At 42.6% G+C, this 25,091-nt stretch overlaps 2 protein-coding genes across 2 annotated transcripts; both read right to left on the reverse strand.

The window, feature by feature from the left end:
• Nucleotides 1-1,288: 1,288 nt before the first annotated feature.
• Mrpl16 (mitochondrial ribosomal protein L16) lies at nucleotides 1,289-5,813 on the reverse strand. The gene is made up of 4 exons (XM_048360916.1): nucleotides 5,673-5,813; nucleotides 5,240-5,305; nucleotides 3,254-3,402; nucleotides 1,289-2,081 (listed from the first exon to the last, which is right to left on the reverse strand). Exons 1-4 carry the CDS (start codon nucleotides 5,725-5,727, stop codon nucleotides 1,596-1,598), a joined length of 756 nt encoding a protein of 251 aa, XP_048216873.1. The 5' UTR covers nucleotides 5,728-5,813; the 3' UTR covers nucleotides 1,289-1,595.
• A 4,283-nt stretch (nucleotides 5,814-10,096) lies between these two features.
• On the reverse strand, nucleotides 10,097-23,772 carry Cblif (cobalamin binding intrinsic factor). Its single transcript, XM_048360743.1, has 9 exons — nucleotides 23,694-23,772; nucleotides 22,834-23,010; nucleotides 22,015-22,128; nucleotides 21,478-21,615; nucleotides 18,378-18,559; nucleotides 14,290-14,467; nucleotides 12,969-13,170; nucleotides 10,939-11,057; nucleotides 10,097-10,158 (listed from the first exon to the last, which is right to left on the reverse strand). The coding sequence occupies exons 1-9, from the start codon at nucleotides 23,770-23,772 to the stop codon at nucleotides 10,097-10,099; spliced, it is 1,251 nt and encodes a 416-aa protein (XP_048216700.1).
• Between the last annotated feature and the right edge of the window lie 1,319 nt (nucleotides 23,773-25,091).

Below are 25,091 nucleotides of genomic sequence, written 5' to 3' on the forward strand. Positions count from 1 at the left end.
AGAGTACCTGCCTAGACAACACAAGGACCTGACCACTTAAACACCATTAGATGGACAAAAAACAAAACAAAACACCCCCCCCCAAACCATCTGCAAAAAAATGACTACAACAGGCCCTTCCTCCCCACCAGCACCAAGAACATGTCAGTGCTTTTACGAGTGGTGATGAGCCCTACCAATAGGACTCATCTGGCAGAGACGGCCTGTCCCAGGATGGTGGTTTAGTCATTAAATACATACCTCCAACAAAAGAAACAAGTTCACACTATCACTGAGCTCCCCAGTCACCCACACTGCATGACCCCTAACAGAGAGGTAAAGGCGTCAGATCAACCGTGACAAGGTCTTCGCCTGGGCTCCCACCTGCATCGCCGCCAGCTAAAACAGTCGGCCAGCAATGTACGGGCAAGACACTTCTAAATATGCTCCAGTCAAGACTCAGTTGGCTTAGGTTTACAAGTAGCAGTGTTTATTAAATGGTGACAGGCTATTACAAAACCACAGTATACAACTCTTGGGCCATCCAACTGTCTACACTATAATTTATACTTTTGAAAGTAAATTATTTCTCTTTGCTGGTGATCTTAATTTCTTTTTGAGAAAGCTGGATCAGAAGAGAGACATTGGTTTTTTTTCCCCTCTCTACCCACTTTCCAAAGCAAGTGTTTTAATAGTTGTATACATTTGTGTTTCCCTTAGATCACCTATCGCTGGTTAGCTCTGAAAAACACATGACTCCTGTTATAGCCAACTTGGGAGCTAGGACTCGCAGGGTGGGGTGGTGGTGGTGAATCACATTCCTCCAGCAATCATTCCCTTGGTGAATTTCAGACCCAGGGAGTACCACACAAGTCTGACTTTTATTACCAGTCCTTTTGTCTAAAAGATCCTTGTCATATGTCCAGCATTCCCTTCATGACTGAAAAGATGGGTGACCAGGCGAAAATAAATATCTGTTGAATCTTAACATATGTATTTTTTTTTTGCTGTTGTTATTCGCCAAAATGTGTTTGTAACTAGTACAATATCCTAGAAGCTAGCTCATGAAAGGTGCACACATAAAATGCAGTGCATAGTGTCAGAGGTATACGATGAAAACATCTGTTTCAGGCCTGAAGACATTTATCTTATATTTATTTATTGCCAGTCCTGGGGGCTTGGACTCAGGGCCTGAGCACTGTCCCTGGCTTCTTCTTGCTCAAGGCTAGCACTCAGCCACTTGAACCACAGTACCACTTCTGGCCATTTTCTGTATATGTGGTGCTGGGGAATCGAACCCAGGGCCTCATGTATACGAGGCAAGCACTCTTGCCACTAGGCCATATCCTCAGCCCCAAGACATTTATTTTATAACCCAGAAGAACCAAGAGCTCTCACCAATCATTCTCCATTTCTGAAGGGTAAGCAAATAGTGAGTGGTTAGACCCTGAGGCAGTATTCAAATTTTAATAAAAAATGTAGGAGGCTTGGTGGGCTCTGAGTTCAAAGCCCTAGTACCTTCCCCAAAAGAAAACCACATTTGTGGCACCCCAAGATGATAAAGGCAGGCTGAGAGTAGGAACGCAGACTCCTTCTCTGGCATTGTGGTGCTCTTGCTAAATGCGTTTGGGCAGGTAGAACTTGCCCCAGTAACGCCCCTTCTGGGTTAGGTCATATGGGCTTAACACTTTCCGGATGCCCATCATGTTGGCGGTGACGATGCGCTCAAAGGTCCAGGGGTTTTGGTTGTTTTGTTCTTTTTCCTTTTGAAGTTCCCGCATCCTCTCCAGAGTCTGGCGGCTCACGGCCTTCGCTGGGAAGGGCAACTTGTGGGCAACCTGGTTCAGGAAACCTTCCACCTCTTCAAATTCACAGCGCCCCCCCATCTCTACTATGAGGCGGCCAGTCTTCACGGGGGTCACGTAGTGATCAATGGCGCCTTTGCCTCCCCCCATGCGCTGCCCGACACTTTTGCGGGTGATGGGCTTGAACGGGGCTGGGACTCGCCAGATAGCAAACATGTTCTTTGGGTCCAAAGAGCGGTTGATGGTGAGGCGCATCATTTCAAAATGGCCCCAACGGAGGTAACCACCTCCCAGTGCCTGGAAACGAATTGGAGAAGCGGAAATACTTAGTGACTTGGGATCCTTTGTCAACTCCATTATGATTCCCCTTTTACAGTAACTGTGGCTTCCATGATGCACATCAAAATGAAAAGGTTAAGTTCTAGTTAGTAATGGGGAAGGAAACGGTAGGGTACAGTAATGGAAAACAAGGCTGGGGACTATTCCATCAAGAGCCAGGCAGGGAATGTCTCTTTGAGAAGGTATCATTTAAAGCAGAAGACAGAATTGTAAGGAAACAGCTGCCCTTATCCTATCCTAAGTTCATAGATGGTTTTATTTGTGTGTGTGTGTGTGTGTGTGTGTGTGTGTGTGTGTGTGTGTGTGTTTGCCAGTCCTGAGGGTTGAACTCAGGGTCTGGTCATTAGAGACACAGCTCTTCTTTTGGCTTTTTGTGGTTACTTGTAGATTAGTCTTTTGGATTCTCCTTCCCAAGCTGGCTTTGAACTGTGGGCCGCACATCTCAGCCTCCTGAGTAGCTAGGATTACAGGCGTGAGCCACCAGTGCCTGGCTGACAATTTTATTTTTACAGGAGGCTGGAAAGGAATTCAAGTCTGGGAAAATTTAAGTACCCTCTCAGTTTTGCTGCTCTTTTATTATGGTGCTTCCCCGTGCTCCCCATCTGCAGTTTTACTTTCTGTAATCTCAGTTACAAGGGGTCAGCCCCAAATCAGGGTCTGAAATATTAAAGGGAAACGCGTGACATAAACAAATCCAGAAGTTACAGATTGCATGCTGTTTTGAGTAGCAAGAGAAAAATCTCACACCAGCCACCTCTGCTTCATTCCACCAGGGGGCATCCTTTGTCTGGTGTGTCCTTGCCCTGTTAGGATGTGGTAGCTATGTAGGTTGTTAGATCAACTGCCACAGCGTGGCAGATCCGTGATACTGATGACGCACGGAGGTCAGGAGCATTCTCAGTACCATGTCCAGGGGGAGACTTGGACGTCTCCCCTGCATTTTCATCTCCAGATTAAAAAAAAAAAAAAAGATCTCTGACTCACACGTTTACTGGGTACCCAGTAGCTTCTATGTACCTCAGTTAAAAGAGCAACTAGCAGGTAGCATCTGTGTGAAGCAGTTCTAATAAGCCCTGTGGAGACAGAGACTAGCACTGACTCTACAGTATGAAACCCCTTTCATCACTCACCAAAATCGCAAAATTGCCTTCTGTGAATTCAGTAGCCTCAGTGGAAGGTCCCCGAATGTCTTTCAAGTTTCTAGGTTCTCTTCTTACTTTTGGAACAAGTGGTGCCCTTTCAACAAATTTAAGCTTGGGTTTTTCGGGAATAGAAACATCTAAAAGGAGCACAAATAGATCAAGAGTAAGTACAGCTCCATGCCTCAAAGTATCCATTTCCTTCCCAGACAGACTAACAATCAAGTGACCACCTATGGATACTATAGAACAGTAATTCCAAAGGGATGTTACTACATTTTCTTGGAAGACTTTTTGGCTATGTCAATACAAGGCAAATGATACTAAAATTCTGGCAGCAAAATCTTAACCCCCCAAACCCAAATGTATTTATTAAATACCAACTCTGCCCAACACTAGCAGGGTTTGTTTGGAAATGTATGTGTGTGTGTGTGTGTGTGTGTGTGTGTGTGTGTGTGTGTGTGTGTCCTGGGGCTTGAACTCAGGGCCTGGGCATTGTCCCTCAGCTTTCTTTGCTTAAGGTTAGTGCCCTACCTCTTGAGCCACAGCTCCACTTCCAATTTTGTGGTAGTTAATTGGAGATAAGAGTCTCATGGACTTTCCTGCCAGGGTTGGATTTGAACTATGATCCTCAGATCCCAGCCTCCTGAGTAACTAGTATCACAAGTGTAAGCCACCAGTACCTGGCTTAATTTAATTTAAAAAACATTATTATAGCTTATCTTTTTTTGGGGGGGAAGGGGAGGGTGAGAAACAAGATCAAGCTGTATAGCCAAAACTGGCCTCAAACAAATCAGCTCTTCTTGCCACAGCCTCCAAGTGCTGGTATTAAAGCCATGTTCCATCACTTTTAGCAGCTTCAGTTTTTGTTGTTGTCTGTTTTTAGTTTTTTTTTTTATAACTTTCACCCTTTAAAACTTTAAACTTTAAAAAAGTTAAAAAATACACACATACATATAAGTCACCTTTATCAAGAAACAACATTAGGCAGGTAATATTTTCAATTTCTACTTTGTAGAAAGGGAATCTGAGGCCTACAGAGATTTTCTAATTTGGTCTAGACCATCTAGTTAAAACAGCCAAGCCAGATGGCATGATTCTTCTTTAAAGCAAAAGCAAAACTTTACTGTTCTGTGGATGTTAATGGGATAGTGGAAAGAACTTAGATAAAATATCCAAGTTCTCTTTGTCTGCCACATTTTCATAGGTAAATTTACAAGCTAGGAATCCTCTAATCAGTGCTCTTTATATATGCAGAGGATTTTAATGTTGGAACACTCAAAATTCCTACAGTGTGCAACAGTGTCCTGGGTGAGTGGGCGCAATGCTAGGCCACACATGGCACATCTGTGCCATCTTCACTGGACAATTCAGGGGCAGGGAAAGGGGAGAATAACTTGTCATTTTAAAAAACATTTCTACAGTGGAACAAGCTGTGGTTCCATGACAGAAAATAAAACCGGAGCCCCTAAAGGAAAAACCAATGGCCAGTGGAAATCTATAATGGTCACGACTCCAAGTTACAGGAACTGCCCTGCCCCTTCTATATGCAACTACAGAGAAGCTACTAAGTTTCTTTCAGCTACAAACTGATAAGAACTTGCAGGCACTCCAGCAATTCGTGTACTCAAGTCTCCTGCATCCCCCCCCCCCCACAAGAGGTTCTTAGTATATATTTTTTAATTTGGTTAAAATGCACATACAAATTATTGTTTTCGCCTAATATTGTTCAGTGACTTCATAGATGGAATCTCATTGTGAAAGAACATCAAACTCAAAGTTGGAGGTCATTTAGCTCTGGCTGGGTGGAGCATGGGCCACGGAGATATATTTGGTACTTGGATAAACTGGCAGCATGGTACGCTTGCCATTCGTGTTTACTGCATGGGAAGAAGGAGCACAAGAATGTCCTCTACGTTGTGGGGTCCCATCAGATAAAAGACCCCCAATAGGGAAACCGACAGGTTAAATTCTCACCTTCAAAAGATGGCACCGGAAGCAGCGTCTTGAGGCCCGCACTGGCGGGAGCGGCTGTCCAAGAATCTACAAAGGCAAATCACAATCAAACCACCGAAGCGATCAGGGTCAGGGCTGGTGAGGTACAGACACTTAGGCCAAAGGCCTAGCCTAGTCTAGAGGTGGGGGAGGCAGGTTACACCAAATGGGATCACAGCCTCAGTTTCCCCCAAGGAAGCCCACTGAGGTTCTAGGCACCGGTTCCTCCACACGGGGCTGCGATTGTTCTGTCCCCGGTGGCTGCGGTGGAGGTGAGGAAGCGCAGCCTCTAACCGGTACTACAGCAGGCCCGCGCGGGGCCCACTTCGGATTAGGGAAATCCTTCACCGGAGGGTAGGGGAGGAGGAGGAAGCTGGGAGGGGTCTCGAGGGCCCCCCAAACAGGGACTTCTGACCTGACCAAGGCACCCGCAGGAGCGGCGCACTGGCGCGAGCCAGCCAGCGCCACATAACGACCCGCGTGCAGCCAAGCCCGGCCTCCTGCACTCCAGCCAGGCGCTGCGGTGCCCGGCCGGAAGCTCCTGAGGACGCCGCTTAGCCGGGCCGGAAGTTGTGCTCTCATTGGTCCGTTCCAAAGAGAGTCCCGGCGGAAGTGGAAGAAACTCAAGCCTCAGAGTTTCGTTCCGGAACTGGTTAAGTGCGGATCTGGGTCACTCGGAAGTTCTTTGGCGATGCACCACAGTGTGAAAGCTTGGGGTCCTCAAGGCAAGCCAGATTCTTATTATTCCCTGCTGTACCCTCTCTCCCCTGGAAAGCTAGGCGGGGGTCGGGGGGGGGCGGGGGCGGGCGGGCTGGACATTAAGAAAAAGCCACTGATTTTTAAAAGTAGCTTAATATGCCATTAACATTGTCCTCAATCACTACTCCTTTGTATTTCATCCTCCAAGTTCATGAGACAAGTCATGATACTAACTTTGCAGTTTCCATTCCATTAAAGGATTTCTATTTTTATTGTTTTTACCTTTATGTATTTTAAAACTTAAAAAAAGAAAAAGGCTCTCACCACAGCCAAACAGTACAATCAGAATTCAAGCACAGTCAGTATGATTTGGGACCCCCCACCCCCACCCCAATAAACCATATTGAGGGGAAATGAACGTGTAATTATTCTGGGATAATGTTGGGAAACTTTATTTTTTTAAATGAACCTGAAGCTTTCTAAATCATTACAATGAGCAAGGATTTTTTTTTTTTAAATCCAGGTTTCTAGGACACAGATGGGATTAGCAAATTGAGATTGAGGCCTGTTGTGCTTAAATCACATTAAATCTCCATGTGGCTTGTCCTCAAGAGTTAATTTCACAAATGGAAGCAAGTAAAGGCTGTGAACATTTGCAGAGATAATGGGAGCGCCGTTCACAACCATCTCACTTCAACTTTATTATCTCTGAGCTGCTTGGCCTCTACATGTAATTGTATTACATAGTATTGGACATTTTGGGTTCTGAAATGAAAAATGTTTTCTGAGACTAGAAAATGACAATGCCATTTTAGAATTCATCTTTAAATTGAAAAGTAATGGCAAAACACAAAACCACTACCCCCACCAACAAAAACCATCCTCACTGGTCCTGTTGTGTAAGCATAGTAAACCAAAATTGATTTCTGATAGCATTTTTCTGAATTCTACATCCTTGTTACAAGTTAGTTTTCCTTTCTTTAATGATGGGTAATACCAAGCTTTTCCTCAGGTGTTTTTTTGTTTGTTTTTGTTTTTGTCCTTGTTTTCTGTGTTAGCTATTTTCTTGCTAGTATGCGTTTCCTTTGTTGCAAATGCAGTGTTCATTTTTTGTTCTTAGCAATTAAAAATGGTGTGATATGTCTGATGTATATTCATTTCCATCTGGCTATATGTGTTTCAGTTGCAGTTCTTTTAATCTGCAATCTCAGTTTTTTTGTGTGTGGTACCTCATGTTTACAAGTATGTGCCATCATCCCTGGAATAGTTATTTGAGGTGTGTTCATTTACAATTTTTGTTGGTTTTAGAAATTGTATTTATACAATATTGTAAAATGTGTTTTGCAAATATATACATTGTATACTTATTTTAATTTGACAATACATTGTATACTTATTTTAATTTGACAGCTAAAGGAGCTCTCTAAGTTGGAAATTGCCATTTAATAAGTGACTATAATATAGTAAAATCTTATTTTTTGTTTGCAGTATTGGTAACCAAACCCAGTATTTCATGCAAGCTAGACAAGGACTCCACTACTTTAGCCATGGCTTCAATCTTGTCTGTATTTTGTTTGTGAGATAGGGTCTGCCTGTGGCTTAGACTGGCCCTGAACTCAAGGTCCTCTTGCCTAGTGTCCTGAGTAACTGGGATTGCAGGCATGTGCTACCATGCCCAGTTTACAATATGCTAAATTCTTTTTATTTTTTTTTTTGCCAGTCTTGGGCCTTGAACTCAGGGCCTGAGCACTGTCCCTGGCTTCTTTTTTTTTTTTGCTCAAGGCTAGAACTCTGCCACTTGAGCCACAGCGCCACTTCTGGCTGTTTTTCCGTATATGTGGTGCTGGGGAATCGAACCCAGGGCCTCATGTATACAAGGCAAGCACTCTTGCCACTAGGCCATATCCCCAGCCCCTGCTAAATTCTTACATAAATTTGGGGTCCCCTTTTCATATTTTATACAATTCCCATATCCTGAGACTTAGTGCTACAATATGCTTTAATTACTATCACTTTATTACACGTTTGATGAAAAATTTTTCATTTTTGCACTTATCTTTGTAAAAACTATCCTGGCTATGTTTTACATACTTGTTCTTCAAGATAAAAATAAAAACTGCTTTTTAAAAACGTTCCATAGTTTCATTTTTATTGTCTTGGCCAGAATTCTTTCGTTTTCTAAAATTGAATTTATTAAGTAATTACAGATTTATTCTGATTTTCCACTTCCTCTAGAGATAGTTTTAGTATGTTGTATCTTTTATTTCCATTTTCCTGTGGTTTTTTTTTCTGAATAATTATTTATTGTCAAAGTGATGTACAGGGGTTACAGTTTCATACGTAAGGCAGTGGGTACAGTTCTTATACAATTTGTTCCCTCCTCCTTTATTTCTCCTCTTCCCCCTTTTGGTTTAATTTTTATTTTTAGTCTCAGAATTGTCTGCAATTTTGAATGAGACTGAAGGCTTTTTCTATATCAAAGAATTAAAGGTTCTTTATGAACAGTGTCTATCATCTGTTTGGTTCCAGTTCCTTTGTAGTTTTTATAGTTATGTTATGTTCAGTCATGAACTTGACATAGTTATTCATATATCTGGCTTGCATACAACTCCTTCCCTTCCCTTCTCTTCCCTCCTTTTTCCTTCCCCTCCCCTCTCCTCTTTCTTCTCCCTTTCTCTTTTTCCTCCCCTTTCATTTTCCTTCCCCTTCCCTTTACATGGCCCTCTCTGCCCCTCCCCTTCTCTCCTCCTTCCTTTTTCTCCCCTCTGTAAACAATCCTCTTGCTGATGGTTTCTTCTTAGGTAATTTACTGTTATTCAATGACCTGGAGGTAGGAATTGATTGGAGACAGGAGATACCAAGGCCATCATCACAATGATAATGAAATGAAAACTGAGTAGAAAATTAGGGGTATAGGACATTTTGAAGTGAATCTAGTAGCTAAGATTACAGGTGTGTGTATGTGTGTGTGTGTACACTATATAACTTCTACATGTGCGGATGGTAGTTGCCTTTTGAGCTTATTAGTTCATGTCTATTTTTTTAAAACTCAGCTTGAACTTGAACTTAAACTTGGGTTTGAACTTGGGGCCTGGGTACTGTCCCTGAGCTTCTTTTGCTCAAGGTTAGCACTCTACCACTTGAGCCACAGTGCCACTTCCAGCCTTTTCTGTGTATGTGGGACCGAGGAATCAAACCCAGGGCTTCATGCATTCTAGGCAAGCACTCTAAAACTAAAACCACCTCTCCAGCCTTCATGTCTATTTTTTTTTTTTTTTTTTGGCCAGTCCTGGGGCTTGGACTCAGGGCCTGAGCACTGTCCCTGGCTTCTTTTTGCTCAAGGCTAGCACTCTGCCACTTGAGCCACAGCGCCACTTCTGGCCATTTTCTGTATATGTGGTGCTGGGGAATTGAACCCAGGGCCTCATGTATACGAGGCAAGCACTCTTGCCACTAGGCCATATCCCCAGCCCCTTCATGTCTATTTTTAAGACAGTCTCATTATAGACCTCTGATTGGCCTTGAACTCACAATATTACTCAGACTTTGAAATTGAGATCCCCTATTTTCACCTCCTAAGTGCAAAAAGTATATTTTAAACTCAATTTTATTCAGAATGAATATTAGAAATGGAAGAGGAGAGAAAGAAAATATCAGACATGAAAGAGCTCTGAACTACCCTAGACATAACATCTGGAGTCACTGCAGTCATTTCATGTTTATAAGTGTGCATACATGTTTACATCAGGGGATTTGGAAAGGAGGACAGACAGAAGAAATGTCGGTAAAGATTTTAAAATATGTCCTTTCGTTTGTAAATTGGGGAAAATCAGAAAGACCTCAGAAAAAAATGTATCATCGGAACTCTCCTTTTCCCTCAACCTAGGTTTACGTGATGATGGGTGGTCATTGCACTGAGAAGCTGGAGATTGTATTTTCACAAGTAACAGATGTCAAGGCACAGAGCGGTTCTTTGTATCATTCATTCTGCATAGTGGCTGCATATTTACCAGGCCTTGAATATCACTCTTTTTGGGGGGGGGGGTGCGGGACAAGGGGAGGGCAGGGGGATGTATTTGAAACAGGGTGGAAATTCTCCCGTCCACTGGGAAATGCCCAGGAGGGGCTGAACCCACCACATCAGTACTCAGTGAAATTTGCCAAGATGTGCTCCAGGTCAGAGGGTATGTAATACGCAACCCCTGGAAAGAAGCAGAGAATAATATGAGGTCATCACCATGGTACCTGGAACCCAGCTGCCCCAAAAGATCAGCTCAGCAAATTTGTTAGGAGTAACTCCATTCTAGGGAGCCCATGGCAATTTCTTGAGATAAAAGAATTAGAACAACTAACATCAATAGGCATATTTGAACACACAATTTGCAAAAGACGCTGTACTTCATAATTGGACAATAAGAAATGGCTCTTGCTGTTTCCATTCTATATCTATGAAGACTGTGCATAGCTCAGGGAAAGTTCATTATGTGCAGAATGTGGCTCATAAATAAGAGAGGGTTCTAGCCTGTGTAACGTCAGGATGTTTATAATATGTTTTGCTATGATCCCGCAGATGCAAAGAAATTCATCTCTCCTATTGAAAGATTGGGAAATAAAAACTTTTTATAAAGCCACATCTTCAGGTTTCATGGTGAAGTTATAAGCCAGGTGCAGGTGGCTCACGCCTGTAATCCTAGCTACTCAGGAGGCTGAGATCTGAGAATATTGTTTGGAAGCCAGCCCAGGTAGAAAAGTCCCTGTGAGACTCTTAGCTCCAATAAACTACCCCCCAAAATCCAGAAGTGCTGCTGTGCCTCAAGTGCTAGAGTGCTAGCCTTGAACACAAAGAGGCTCAGTTCAAGCCCCAGGATCAGAAAAAATGTTATATACAGTTTCACACTTAATTAACTTCATGAATTAAGTACAGGAACTAATGAATTTCTTTCTAACTCTGGAAGAAACACCCACTCCTTTACTTCTCTTACCTTCAGTCAAAGGTGTTTTGTTGCTAAGGAACTGCCAATATGTCCTGTGATTAACATTTTCAGCAATATTATTGATAGAAGAGACAATGGGGCCCCAAGATGTCATTGTGGTTTCAAACCTGAGAAAAGAGTTATAACTGGTTTGTACCTCAGTTTAAGTCACACAACAGGAAGTAAGATGAATGGACATTCTAAATGCTTTAAAGATCAGGAAAAGTGTTATTCCCCCAAAAAGAAAATACAAATGAGAAATAAAATAGAAATTATATCATTTGGAGTTAAATGATATTTAAAAATGTGTGTGTGTGTGTGTGTGTGTGTGTGTGTGTGTGTGTGTGTGTGTGTGTGTTTGCCAGTCCTGGGGCTGAACTCAGACCCTGTGCCTATCCCTGAGCTCTTTTTTTTTTTCCAGTCCTGGGCTTGGACTCAGGGCCTGAGCACTGTCCCTGGATTTTTTTTTGCTCAAGGCTAGCACTCTGCCACTTGAGCCATAGTGACACTTCTGGCCATTTTCTGTATATGTGGTGCTGGGGAATTGAACCCAGGGCTTCATGTATTGGAGGCAAACACTCTTGCCACTAGGCCATATCCCCAGCCCTGAACTTTTTTTTTTGCTCAATGCTACTGCTCTACTACTTGAGCCACAGCTCTACTTCCAGCTTTAAAAAACGAGATTTTTAAAATAATTACAAAGTGTGTATTTTCACCTAAGCAAAACTATAGGCATTTCTATGTTTATTTAAAAATCCACATGTTTCCGAGGAATCTGTGAATTTTGGTAGCAAGTATAATTTCTTTTGTGCATGTGTGCACTACAGCCCATGAAAATCTATCTTCAAATGTTTATTTCTGCTGGGTTTGGTGAAGACCTTAGAATGGTGAGTTACCTCCACATATCCATGAGAAAGAATTTCTCCCTGTCATAGTAGGCATATCTGTTTACGTTCATGGGGTGTGAGTGTTCACACTGGCCTGATGGTTTTCTTGGTGGCCATGTGCCTGGCCCATCCTGTATGGCTTCTTCACATGAGTTTTCAGATGAGTATCTCTTTTGATTGCTTTGATCACTTTTCCAAAGGTGTTCTCCAAAAGCTTCCTAGTGTTTCTCTTTTGAACAACCACAATTAAGTAAATTGAAAGAATTAAATAGCTTTCCCCCCAAAAGGAATCCTTTACTTCTTGTCATTGTTTTCAATGGTTTAATGCTGCTCTCTGTTGATCTCTACCTCTGGCCACCCTTCATCAAGTCTTCGTCACTTCTCAGCTTCATCACTTCAAGCACGACCTCCATTGTCTCCCTGCTTCCTTGGGCCCAAACTCTAGTAACTATGACGTGAATTTCCTTATTCAAGCCTTTGAGATGCTCCTCTGCAAAGGGGAGGTTTACCTCAGCGTGGGATGTTAGGCTTTTCACACCATCACTTTGACTTCTAGATGTCCTGTAATTCCTTCAGACCTCTACTCTGTCCCCTAGTAAAGCTAGTATATTCAGTGAATGCCACTTCCTTGCTTGCTCTTTTCTCAATGCTTTTTTATAGTCATTTCTTCTTCCTAGAATGACCTCATCCACATATCTTCCTAAATAGCACTCTTCAGAGCCCAGAGTCCTGGATCTTTCTTTTGCTTTTTGCAGCCACAATGAACTATCACTTCCTTGAGATTCTACTGTTAAAATTCATCATGTATTGGCTTGTGTGGTTTTCCATAGCAGCCATTCTATCCACTAGGTTGTAAGTTCCTCAAGGGGCTGTTAGATAAAAAGACGTTAAAATATCAGAAGGAAGAAAGGTAAGCAAATGAAGAAGGAAGAGGGAAGAAGAAGGAGGTGGGGGAGGAAGAGAGAGAGAGAGGAGGAGGAGGAGGAGGAGGAGAAGGAGGAGGAGGAGGAGGAGGAGGAAATTATTGTTCATGAAAAAGAAGCACTTCTTTGGAAGGAGAGAGACAGAAAAAGGGAGAGAGGGAGGATAGAAAGAGAGAGGGAACAGAATTTGAGTTAAGGGAGAATGGCAAATGTCACTTGCAGCACTCACTTGAATATGGGGTTTTTACGCTGTGCTTCTTCGAGGACGACAAGTAGTGTGGACCCAGTCTCCACGCTGACCTCAGTGGTCACATTGAAGAGCAGGTCTACACCCCTCAGCTGGTTGTTGATGGTGTAGGTGACAGTGATGTTGGATGCTGTGGTGGGAACAGGGTTAGGATTGTTGGGAAGAGTTGGTTGCCCCTCATTATCTGTAAAGAGGAAAAAAAGAGCCAAATATGTCAAAGACGGTAGGGCTTACATATACATAGAGTCACTGCTATCATCTACTTATTCTAGAAACCATTTCAGTGATTAGTGACTTTCAGAGCATTTTACCAAAGTCCTTTAACAGTTAGACCACAACCCTTGCAAAGACTTTGTTAGAGACTCAAAGGCAAGTAGTATCCTAGGGAGTTGGGGAGGGGTGGGCGGGTTAAGTGCTCGATACACTAAGGATCAGTTTGCTTACTTTGATGCCTGTGGACTCTGTATTGAAATATACAAGGCAATTATAATCCCTTACTATCTTGTAAGGTTAGTGCAATGCAATAGAAATAAAGTGCTATGTTAGTATTTAATTAGAAAGAAGAGTTGGTTGACTCAAATCCAAAGACTAGTTATGAAGGAGCCCCGCTTTCCAAATGCATAGTTCTGCAATGTCTAAAGTTCAAATAATTCTGAATTATATTTATGATTGGATGAAAGGTAAACATTAAAAGGTAGCAAGCCAAATTTCTTCCCCCTCCACTGAGTGTTCTGCGAGAACCATACTTTCATAATCAAGTCTTTATGGCTTGGCAGAAATGTCAACTGTTTCTTTAGGCTTCTCAAGCAAAATGAAGAATTGGTCATTGCTTTTTTAATTTAAACTTTTAATTTTTTATTATCTTTCAAAGGAGTTGGCATTCAACAAAGTTGTTGCTTCTTTGGGCTTTTGTAATATATATCACTTATCTTCTGACTTGCTATTTGCTTCACTATTCCAGATATTGTTAGCATTTGTTTTTATATCTATCACCCGACTCAAGAGAGCAGCAGGATGTTTAGTTAGTGGTATGCTTGACAAATGAATGAACGAAATTATTTCATTGTTGAGAACACAAACCTTCCCCTTTGCCTAATGTCTCACAAAATGTTTGGCCCATCATAGGTTTTCAATAAATGTGTGATGAATGAAGAAGACAAAGGGATGGAGGGGTTGGCTCTGTGTGCTAGCACATACTCATGGGGTGTATATGCTATTAACCACTGATACACATATTTATGGCACAATTTGCACCTTTATGACAGGAGAAAAGATGGTTGTTAAAAAAAACACACATGCTTACCAGGGACACAAGTCACTTGGGGCACATCTAAGTATGTTTTGCCTTTCAAGGAAGGAAGGATCTGGGCAATGGACATTGGGTTATCGAATTTTCCTTGCTTAACCTCCTCCAGTACTGTATCCATGGTCTTCTTACAGTCCCATTGCTTGGTAGGTTGCTCAGGTGTCACAGAGAGAGCCTGGGGGTGGATGGGGGAGAGATTAGTGATAGCTGAGGGTTGGCCCTTGTGAGGGCCGGACTGTGTGAACATTCAGAATCCCAAACTGAGTGGCACAATGTTTGGAACTCTGTTTCTTTGCCTCGATGCTATGTGTCCACCTCTTAGCACTCTCTCTGTCACATAGGGTTTGTCACAGAGGAGAGAGCTGTTCACCGAGGAGGATCAGGGAATGATGTTCTGGCTGCTGCATGGGTGAACAGGGTTTGTCTACAAGCTGGCCCACACCCACATGCACTAAATGGCCTCCGATAGGTGTTGTCTTAAGCATCCTGTGGTAGATTTCTCCCACAGCTTGCCAAAGGAATCAGAGGCTCCCAAATCCTAGCCATGGGGGTGGAGTCATGGCCCCGGATGGGCTGGTCTCAGTGCAGCACTGCGAACATCTGATTGGTGGATACAGTTGCCCATTAATCCATCCAACAAGTGAAGACAAGGGGAGGGAAAGCTTTCTTTTCTTGGTGAGGTTATTTTGACTGAGAACACCGGAGTCCACATTGAACTGGTCATTCCCATCTTCCTCAGCCACTTTGAAGGAGCTATGCTTGCAGGGGGAAATGAGGGAAAAGGGCTAAAAGATGAAAAAGGGTCAGTCCCTAGGATCATGACTTGATTTCTTTATTCTGGTCATTCCTGAGACCACCTGATTTGGCTTTAGACTTCCTAAGTGTGTGGTAGTGTTTATGAAATAGTAAATTCTCCCTCCCTCTCTTCCTTCCTCCCTCCTTTCTCTTCCTCCTCCTCTTCTTCCTCCCCCCCCCTTCTTCTTTTTCACCATACCAAAATGACTTTGGCTTTCATTCCTTGCAAACCACAGCTGGATTAATACACCCAGAAAGTGACCTAACAAGCTGGAGCCAGTAGCTCATGCCTATAATCCTAGCTACTCAGAAGGCTGAGATCTGAGCATCTCAGTTTGAAGCCAGCCCAGGCAGGAAAGTCTGTGAGACTCTTACCTCCTATTAAACACCCCTCTATTCCCCCAAAAGCTGGAAGTAGAGCTATGGCTCCTGTGGTAGAGCACTATTCTTGAGCACAAAAACTCAGGGACAGTGTCATTAACAATGCTGCATGAAGTTTACCAGAACCCTTTGGTAATGTAAGCTTCTATCCAAGGAAACTTGAACATAGTGGAATATTGCTGGAAGAAGGAGGGGACATTGGGACAGAAGAAATGCCTCAGGAGCAACACTGGGAAGGAATGAGGATGGCTGAGGCCACGTGAGAGGCACTGACTTCGGGGAAGAGGGAGAGACAAGGCTGGAACAGTATAATAGCACTGCTGTATGGCTAGGAAGGGCCATGAGCCACCACACCTGTGATTTCTTTGTTTTTGTCTTTTAACTTGTTTGCACACTTGTTATTGTGGGAAAAATACAATTCAGAGGGAAAAAATCAGTATTTATCCAAGATGGTGGCATATCTGGGGTCCAAACCCAAGCTGTTACAGACCCAGAGTCCTTTGATCCAAGTGCCAGAACATTTGAGATTAGACAAAGATTATAGATGAACACCTGGTGGATTCAAATTTGGGACTGCCTGAATAAACCCCCAATGTGGTCATAAAGAGGGTCAGGAGAGGTTATCTACCTCATCTGGCTGGAAATCCACAAGGTCTCTAGTATCCGGATATACATGAACTCCTACCTTTTGATAGGGAGAGCTTTAATTCCCAGGAATTAACTTTATCAGGTATAATTTTTCTAGCAGGTGATAAATTCAGAAGCCAAATTAGGTAAGCACCTCTGTGTTTGGCCCAAAGCAGCAATGTTTAGTGAGTCACGATTCACCGTTCCCTCACACCGACCCCCTACCCTTCCCAGTCTGTTTGATTCTCCCAAGAACTTTCTAGACTCAAGCCCTGGGAAGGAATCCTTTTGTATAATTCAGCCATGGAATCAGCAGGGTTTTATTCAGTGTAAAATCTCATCAGCCGTGTCATACGAACTGACTTAGCCTTTACTTGTCAGGTCTATGCATAGTACATTTTAGTAGGACTTTTGTTTTTGCTCTTATGTTTGACATTAATTCTTATTTAGGCTGTTTATGCTCTAAGATTTTTTTCTTGGTAATGGTCATAGGGCTTGAACTCAGGGCCTGGGTATTGTCCCTGAACTCTTTTGTTCAAGGCTAGTACTCTTCTACTTGTACCACAGCTTCACTTCTGGCTTTTTTGGATGCTAATAATTAGTAAGAGTCTCCTGGACTTTCCTGCCTGGGATGGATTTGAACCATGAGCCTCAGCCTCTTGAGTAGGTAAGATTACAGATGTGACCCACTGGTGCCTGGCTTATGCTCTAAATTTTAATGTGACACCAATGACAGTTTACTTTTTTTCCCTCAGGAAGCAATTTTCTTATTAGTTATCTATCTATCATCAATCAATCTATCTATCTACCTATATAGAAACAATTTTCTTCTTAAAATTATCCATCTGTCTGTCTACCTACCTACATATCTACCTGCGTATATACATATGCTTATTAGTTTAGAGATGGCGTCCAAACACCAGGACACTAGGCTTTCTTAATTGTGAAGCTTATGGTGCAATATTTTTCTTAATTTTACAAGGTATACTGAGACAACTTTCCATATTGCAGGGATGGGGAATCTTTTTCTACCAATTATTTCTAACAGAAATTATGGGCCATACAAAATTATTACTATAAGAAGACAGGCCATGGGCCAACCAGAAGTGTATGAGAACCGTAGATGTCTGTCCTGTCATGCACAAACATGTTCTGGGCTTTCTGACAAGGTTAAAATACCTTTTTGCTTGGCTTAGAGGGTTATGGTTTCTAAATTTATGGTTATAGTTGATTCTCTTTCCCCATATAGATACATCTACCTTTTTTTCTTATTTATTGTCAAAGTGATGTACAGAGAGGTTACAGTTTCATACGTTAGGCCTTGGGTACATTTCTTGTACTGTTTGTTACCTCCTCCCTCATTCCCCCTCCCCCTCCCCCTTTCCTTCTCCCCCTATGAGTTGTTCAGTTGGTTTACACCAAACAGTTTTGCAAGTATTGCTTTTGTAGTCGTTTGTCTTTTTATCCTTTGGCTCTCGATTTTGATATTCCCTTTCACTTTCCTGGTTCTAATACCAGTATACACGGTTTCCAATGTACTCAGATAAGACACAGTGATAGTGCAGGTACAACCACAGGAAAGGGATACAAGTGGATCATGTACAATAGAAGCTACAGTTTCTCATGGCATGTTGAAAGTAATTACAACAGTGATATAACAGCCGTTTCCATAACATGGAGTTCATTTCACTTAGCACATCTACCTTTCATGGAGGATGCTACCTTATTCACCTGGGCATCGGGAGGGTGTTGGGTTTCGAGCCACTGATCAGTATGTTACTGAATCTGAACCTGAAAGAATAGGGTTGTGCCTGGCTTGGGATAACACCTAGACCTGGGTTTGCCATATACTAAGCATTTTTGTGAGGTTGAGTCAACATTAGATTATTCTCATTAATCATTTTAAATATAGACCAATCCTGTGTTGGATCAAGATAAAGGGCTGAGAAAAATAACCCTGGGCTGGCAAGAGTGAAGCAGAAAATTCAATATTTTCTGAGCACCTGTGTTAACATCAGTTTCTATACATCAAATTTTCAATAGTAAATTGATCATTATTAAACAACAGACCTATATGTTTTCTGGATTTATTTATTTTTCTTCCAAGGAAGGAAAATGAATTGAAATAGATTAGTTTTCATACTTTATGAGCTAAGGAAGAATTACTACTACCTGTGATTAATTAGTAGTGGAACTAAGGCAAGGCACCCACGGTATCTACCTCAAGACACATTAGTTGGATGTTTCTAGACATTAATCAAGAGTATCCAGGATGCGTTTACCTGCATGGCAAGGCCAGTACTGTAGATGTCTCCGATGATGCCATTGTCTTTGATCTTCCTGCTGATATTCTCCACAAGAGTCTTCAGCACTTGCCTAAACAGGTTTCTGTAACTTGCATCAGAGCCTACAGGGATCTTGTTGTACATGCAGGTTAAGGCCAAGGTGGCCACTGCTTCTGTGTCTGAGAATCACAAAGGAATAGGACCACCACCACTACAACATAAGCAGCCAAATGTATCATTTAGCAATGATATTCTTGTGACACAATCTCATTCAGTTCTCAGGACCCTCCCTGTGAATAGGACCTGTGATTATCTTTATTTAAAGGTAAGAGACTTCAAGATATATTATAGAGCCATCATAATAAAAACAGCCTGGTATTGGTATAAAAACAGACCTGAAGACCAATGGAATAGAATAGAAGACCCAGAAATAAAGCCACATTCTTACAGTCAGCTGATATTTGACAAAGGAGCTAAAGACATACAATGGAAAAAACATAGGCTCTTCAACTACTGGTGCTGGAAAAACTAGGCAGCCACATGTAGAAAACTCAAAGTAGACCCTAGCCTATCACCATGCACCAAGATCAACTCAAAATGGATCAAGGACCTCAATATTAGACCTGAATCCTTGAATCTACTGAAGGACAGAGTAGGAGAGATGCCAGAACTTATAGACACATGTAGGAACTTCCTGAATATAGTCCCAGGGGCACAACAGATAGGGGAGAGTCTTGACAAATGGGACTACTACAAAATAAAAAGTTCCTGCACAGCTAAAGATATAGCCAAGGCTGGGGATATGGCCTAATGGCAAGAGAGCTTGCCTCGTATACATGAGGCCCTGGGTTCGATTCCCCAGCACCACATATACAGAAAATGGCCAGAAGTGGCGCTGTGGCTCAAGTGGCAGAGTGCTAGCCTTGAGCAAAAGGAAGCCAGGGACAGTGCTCAGGCCCTGAGTCCAAGGCCCAGGACTGGCCAAAAAACAAACAAACAAACAAAAAAACAACAAAAAAACAAAAAAAAAAAACAAGATATAGCCAAACTAGAAACCAAACTAAAAAGACAGCCAACCATATGGGAAAGGATCTTCACCAGCAAAGCAACAGACAAAGGCCTAATATCCATCATCTACAGAGAACTCGAAGTTCCAAACCCAGTAAACCAATTATTAAATGGGCAAAAAAGCTAAAGAGAGACTTCACAGGAGAAGAGATAAAAATGGCAAAGAAACATATGAGGAAATGTTCAACATCCCTGGCAGTAAAGGAAATGCAAATAAAAACAACCCTGAGATACCACCTCACTCCAGTTAGAATGGCCTATACTCTGAACTCAGGCAACAACAAATGCTGGAGGGGGTGCGGAGAAAGAGGAACCCTTCTCCATTGTTGGTGGGAGTGCAAATTAGTACAACCACTTTGGAGAACAGTATGGAGGTTTCTCAAAAAGCTCAGCATAGACATACCCTATGACCCAGCCATACCACTCCTCGGCATCTATCCTGAACAAGTCTCAGGATATCAACAAGACATCTGAACATCCATGTTTATCACTGCACAATTCACAATAGCCAAACTATGGAAACAACCCAGATGCCCCACTACTGATGAATGGATCCAAAAAATGTGGTACCTATACACAATGGAATACTACACAGCGATTAGAAATGATGAAATATTGGTATTCACAGGGAAATGGTCAGAACTTGAACAAATAATGTAGAGCAAGACAAGCCTAGAACACAGAGAACAAAGAGGCATGGTCTCCTTGATATATGACTGTTAGCTTGGGGCGGGGTGGGGGGGGGGAGACAGTAGAGACCAGGTCCGCGAAACAAAAAACTTCTCAAATGGTATTTCCACAGGTTTGGGTCAGCGACCTTACATTATGCATCTAAAACCAAACAACTACTAAACATAAAAAGGTCTAGAATAGACCTATCAGTGGATCACAATAGCTCAACAGCTATGTATGTATGTCATATAAGGCAAGGATAAGCAAAAACAACTTCAAGACAAGGACACAGGAGGATTCTATTGTTGACGTTACATTTAAAGTTCTAGGTGAATCTCCTTTGGCATATGCTACAAGGTTACTGTAAATGATTTTGGTACACTGGGTATTGTATATATGCCTACCTGATCTAGGGAAGGGAAAGAAAAATGAGGGTGTAAGATATCACAAGGAATGTACTCACTGCCCTATTATGTAACTATACCCCTTTTGCACAACACCTTGTCAACAAAATTTAATTAATAAAAATAAAAACAACAACAAAGAGAATGAAGGTTTAGAAGCAATAAAGTAACTATGCCTCAAGGATACACAACCAAGTCAGTAGCTGGGCCAAATTCTTTTTTTTTTTTTTTTTGCCAGTGCTGGGGCTTGAACTCAGGGCCTGAGCACTGTCCTTGGCTTCTTTTTGCTCAAGGCTAGCACTCTACCACTTAAGCCACAGAGGCACTTCTGGCTTTTTCTATATATGTGGTGCTGAGGAATTGAACACAGGGCTTCATGCATGCTAGGCAAGCACTCTACCACTAGGCCATATTAGATTTATAAAGTGCTTGCGGAATGAAGGAAGCATTTCTAAACATCCCAGGATGTAGTGGTCAGACAGTACTTGTTCAGTGGGAGATATTGAGAAAAGTAGAGAATGGAAATTGTAGTAAAAGTTAAAGAGAGGGTGAGGGTAGGGCTGAGAAAATATATCAATATTTAATTTTAGAACAACTTTAGCCTTCAATAACATGAATATTGTTCCCACAGGAGATAATTATAGATGCTAGTTCTTTCTAGTGTCCTCATAATAACTGTTGTCTAGTATTAGATATTGCCTAGGATCAGCATATAGAAACATGCTAATGTCTTCTTTTCTTTCTTCCTTAATTAACATTGTTCAGTGCCTCCCAGATGCATTTGCTACATCAGCTCTTCTCCCACCGGAAGTCTCCCTTCTTTCCCCGGAAGTCTCCCTTCCTTGTCCGGGAAGACTGTCTTCCTCCCTCTCCCTTGTAGCCTCCCCTCTTTGCCCTCTGTACTTCTCATGTGCCCAGCTCAGGACAGGGTCTGATATTTGCTGTTTACTCACCCACATTCAAGGAAGAGGAACTGGACAACAGGAGCTTGGCAAAACCCAAGGCTATGGGTAAGGTTGTCTCTGGGTTTTTCTGGCACAGTGCCAAGATGGCCAGACTGGCCCCATAGAGGGCTGTGGCATCATTGGGCTCTCCGAAGGGGGATAAAAAAAACCTTTATTAGACTAACATTTCATCATTTGTGAAGAAGGAAAAGCCAAAATAGAAATGACTAAAAAAATCTGCCCCCAAAGAAAGATATCAGCAAAGGGTAACTTGAGTATTTCTCAGAATAAGGATATTATTCAGCCCCCTGAGTAGAAGAGAGACGATGTCCCCAGACAGATGGTGGCTGGACTGCTTCGTGTGTTTGGATGAGCTCATTTTTCTAGTTTATGTTGGCCAAGCATTTGGCCACATTGTTAGGGTTGTCGGCACAGAGCTGGCAGTGTATGTTTTCTCTAACTTTCCACGTTCCCCACCTCCATCTGGATTTAGGAAGGACTCTGTGCTTCACCCTTGCCTCCTTCACTATGGCCAGGAAGTCTTACTTGTAGGTGACCAGTTTTCCATTTGTTTTTGTAGAACAGATGTTTTACTCCCAGGGTCCCGGCAGGAGGAGGTGAGAGCCATAATGTTGAGGGCGAGCTGCCCAGTGGTTAGGTCTGCAGAGAGGAGAACCAACCGCACAGTGACACGAAGACAGTCTCAGGGGAGGCCTCCTCAGGGACCATGGCTGAGCTTTCTGTTTCTTTTCCAGATCATTCTGATTCCTTAGCATAGGTACATAACCTTTGGATCTGTCTTTCCAAAGAGATATGGAAAAAAATATGTAAGGGAATACGGTGTCAAATGTCTTCTGTGTGAGTTGATGAGTGTGTAATGAAACCTAAGCAAAGAATCCCTGAAAGCTGGTTATATCTGTAGCAAGAGCACCCATGCAAAGGAATGATCAAACTTGAAGTTGCAAAGTAACTTCAACTTGAGTCTTAGGGCAACTCCTGAGAAGCAGGCAGAAGAGAGACTTTATGGTTACTGTCATTGTTATGATTAGAGGGTGAGCAGAGCTTGGGCTGCATCTAGTGATTTGTTCAAGGCCACAGAGTTAGTAAGTGGCAGATCTGGAATTGGAATCCCCTTCTTAGTTTATGTCTAGTTTGGTGCTTTTTCTGCTTCCCTGGCCTCCTGCATGAACGCTCTGACTTCCTGCACACATATAGATTTCCAGGTATCCTACAGGTATGCAGGGCTGGGGGATGAAGGTACAACTGGAGGCAGCACTGGCGTTGGAGAGGTGCACCAGGTTGGGGCTGAGGGATGGCCAGTGTGTGGAAGATGCAGGGAGCAGGCAAGGGGCTCTGATGTCTCACCTGCAGTGTCACTGGCCATGAGCTCGTAAGTCAGAAGCTTCTGGGCCTCCAGGTCATAGGCTCCAACCAGGTTCATAGCAATCAGGACACTGGGGTTTGGAAAGGCTGACAGAGACACTGAGTTCTCCATGTGTGCTTGCAGGCTGTTAACCCAGGGCAGCTGGTCTGAGGAGATGGCTGAGAAGAGAAAGACACTTAATGAACCCCCAACCCCAATTCCTTTGCCTTTGAAACATGGTTCTCCTGCCTTTTATGCCTGGGCACAGAAGACTTTATTAACTTAGGAAATCAAGGGATTTAGAGGAAATACCCAAAATATAGACATTTTTCTTTTGAGGCCAATTGGCCTTTCCATCTTCTCAAATCACCCCTGACTTTAAGAAAGTTATTTTTTACTTTCTATCTTTCAACTCTTAGTCATTTCACATGAATTCTAGCAGCAGATTAGAAATCACTGTGTGTTTTTGTTTTTGTTTGTTTTTGCATTGATTTCTAACTCCCAACTCTTTCATAAAGAATATTAAAGATGAAGGACATGACCTGTCCTCAGCACATACCCAGACCTCCCCCTGGTTGTATAATGTGGTGTCAGAAGTCACCAAACACCTGTTTTATTTCAGCAACAATCACTCCTGAAATCATAATTCAGTCTTGCTTAGCAAAAAAAATTGCATGAATTCTACCTTCAGAGAACTTGTGCTATGAAGTCAGGAAAAGTGAACGCACATACACATCCTGACCAGGGACTCTTATGGCTATTTCAAGCTCATTCACCTCAGCAGACCCCTGGGGCTGAGGTCTCTCTTTGCCTTTCCCCAGGGTAACTGCGTCCCTGAATTCAGAACAAGCACTATACTCACAGCATGAGCTTTGGGTCTGGATACTCATCCCAGCCATCACCCAGAGAACGTTCAGGAGACAGAGGGCAAGCCGGGCCATCTTGTACTCTCCGGTCCAGTCCACGTCTCCTGGCCCACAGACAGCAGTATTTGCAGGAGTTTGCCTACCTTTTCTTATATGAGCTTATCTTTGTCAAACAGTCTGGTTCTCTCTCAGCCATTCCTATCTACCTATGCTGACCTTGCCTACTCTGATATACTAATTTCCATTTGCTATCTATGTTTACCTACTATTCAGCCCTCTATGGTGCCTGATGGACAACCACTTCTAGGCAGGACAATCATAGGAGAAACTTGGGGCTAGGTATGCCGTGAGCATAATGACAAGAAAGTGCTCTTTACCAAGAGTTGGGAATGTAGCTCAGTGGTAGATTGCTTGTCTATCATGTGCCTAAGGCCTTAAGGGTTGATTTCTAGCACTGGGGGAAAAAAACCCAAGTGTCCTTTCCCAAATTCCTGGGTTATTACATTGGGAAATGTAAAGTAATTTTCCCCAGGTTGCGACATTGGAGCTAATGTGTTGGTATCAACAAGACTTCTCCTAGGTTTGTTTAGTTGGAGCCATATCACATAGACTCTTAGATGTTTAACTCCAACTACTTTATTTCCGATTAGATGATTGGCAGGTATCATTAGCTCAATTTGGTGGCCCAAGGCCCTGTTTTATCCTCTCAGGTTGATATCTGCCTTCTGGTGAAGTCTGACTTCATGCAATTAATTTGGTTTACTTGGATTCTGGCCCAGACTCATTGAAGTTTGTTTGTTTGTTTCTGGCACATTGTTTTGTTTGTTTTTCCTTATCCAGAGATTAAAAACAGCCTTCAACAACAAGAGCCTTTAGGGAAAATATTATCTTTGAAGGAAAGTACACATTGCAAAGCAAATGAATGCCTCCCAGCAGAAGAGAATTGGAACCACTGTCTTGAAACTATGAAGAAAAGGGCTGATTTTTTCCTGCATGTGAAGTGGTTCCTGTTAGTGGAAGAAATTGTCCAGGGGCTCCCATTTTTAGGATGAAAGTCAAAGTCCTTTTAGTTGGGCTGGGGATATGGCCTAGTGGCAAGAGTGCTTGCCTCGTATACATGAGACCCTGGGTTCAATTCCCCAGTACCACGTATACAGAAAACGGCCAGAAGTGGTGCTGTGGCTCAAGTGGCAGAGTGCTAGCCTTGAAAAAAAAAAAAAGAAGCCAGGGACAGTGCTCAGGCCCTGAGTCCAAGGCCCAGGACTGGCCAAAAAAAAAAAAAAAGTCCTTTTAGTTACTTGCAGGACTCCAATAGTCATGGCTTGTGTTTTCCTTTGTTACCTAACTTCCAGCCATGCTTTTCTCCTGCTCACTCTGCTCCAGGCACACTCTTG

This window comes from Perognathus longimembris, chromosome 13, assembly GCF_023159225.1.
Source record: "Perognathus longimembris pacificus isolate PPM17 chromosome 13, ASM2315922v1, whole genome shotgun sequence".
Taxonomy (NCBI): domain Eukaryota; kingdom Metazoa; phylum Chordata; class Mammalia; order Rodentia; family Heteromyidae; genus Perognathus; species Perognathus longimembris.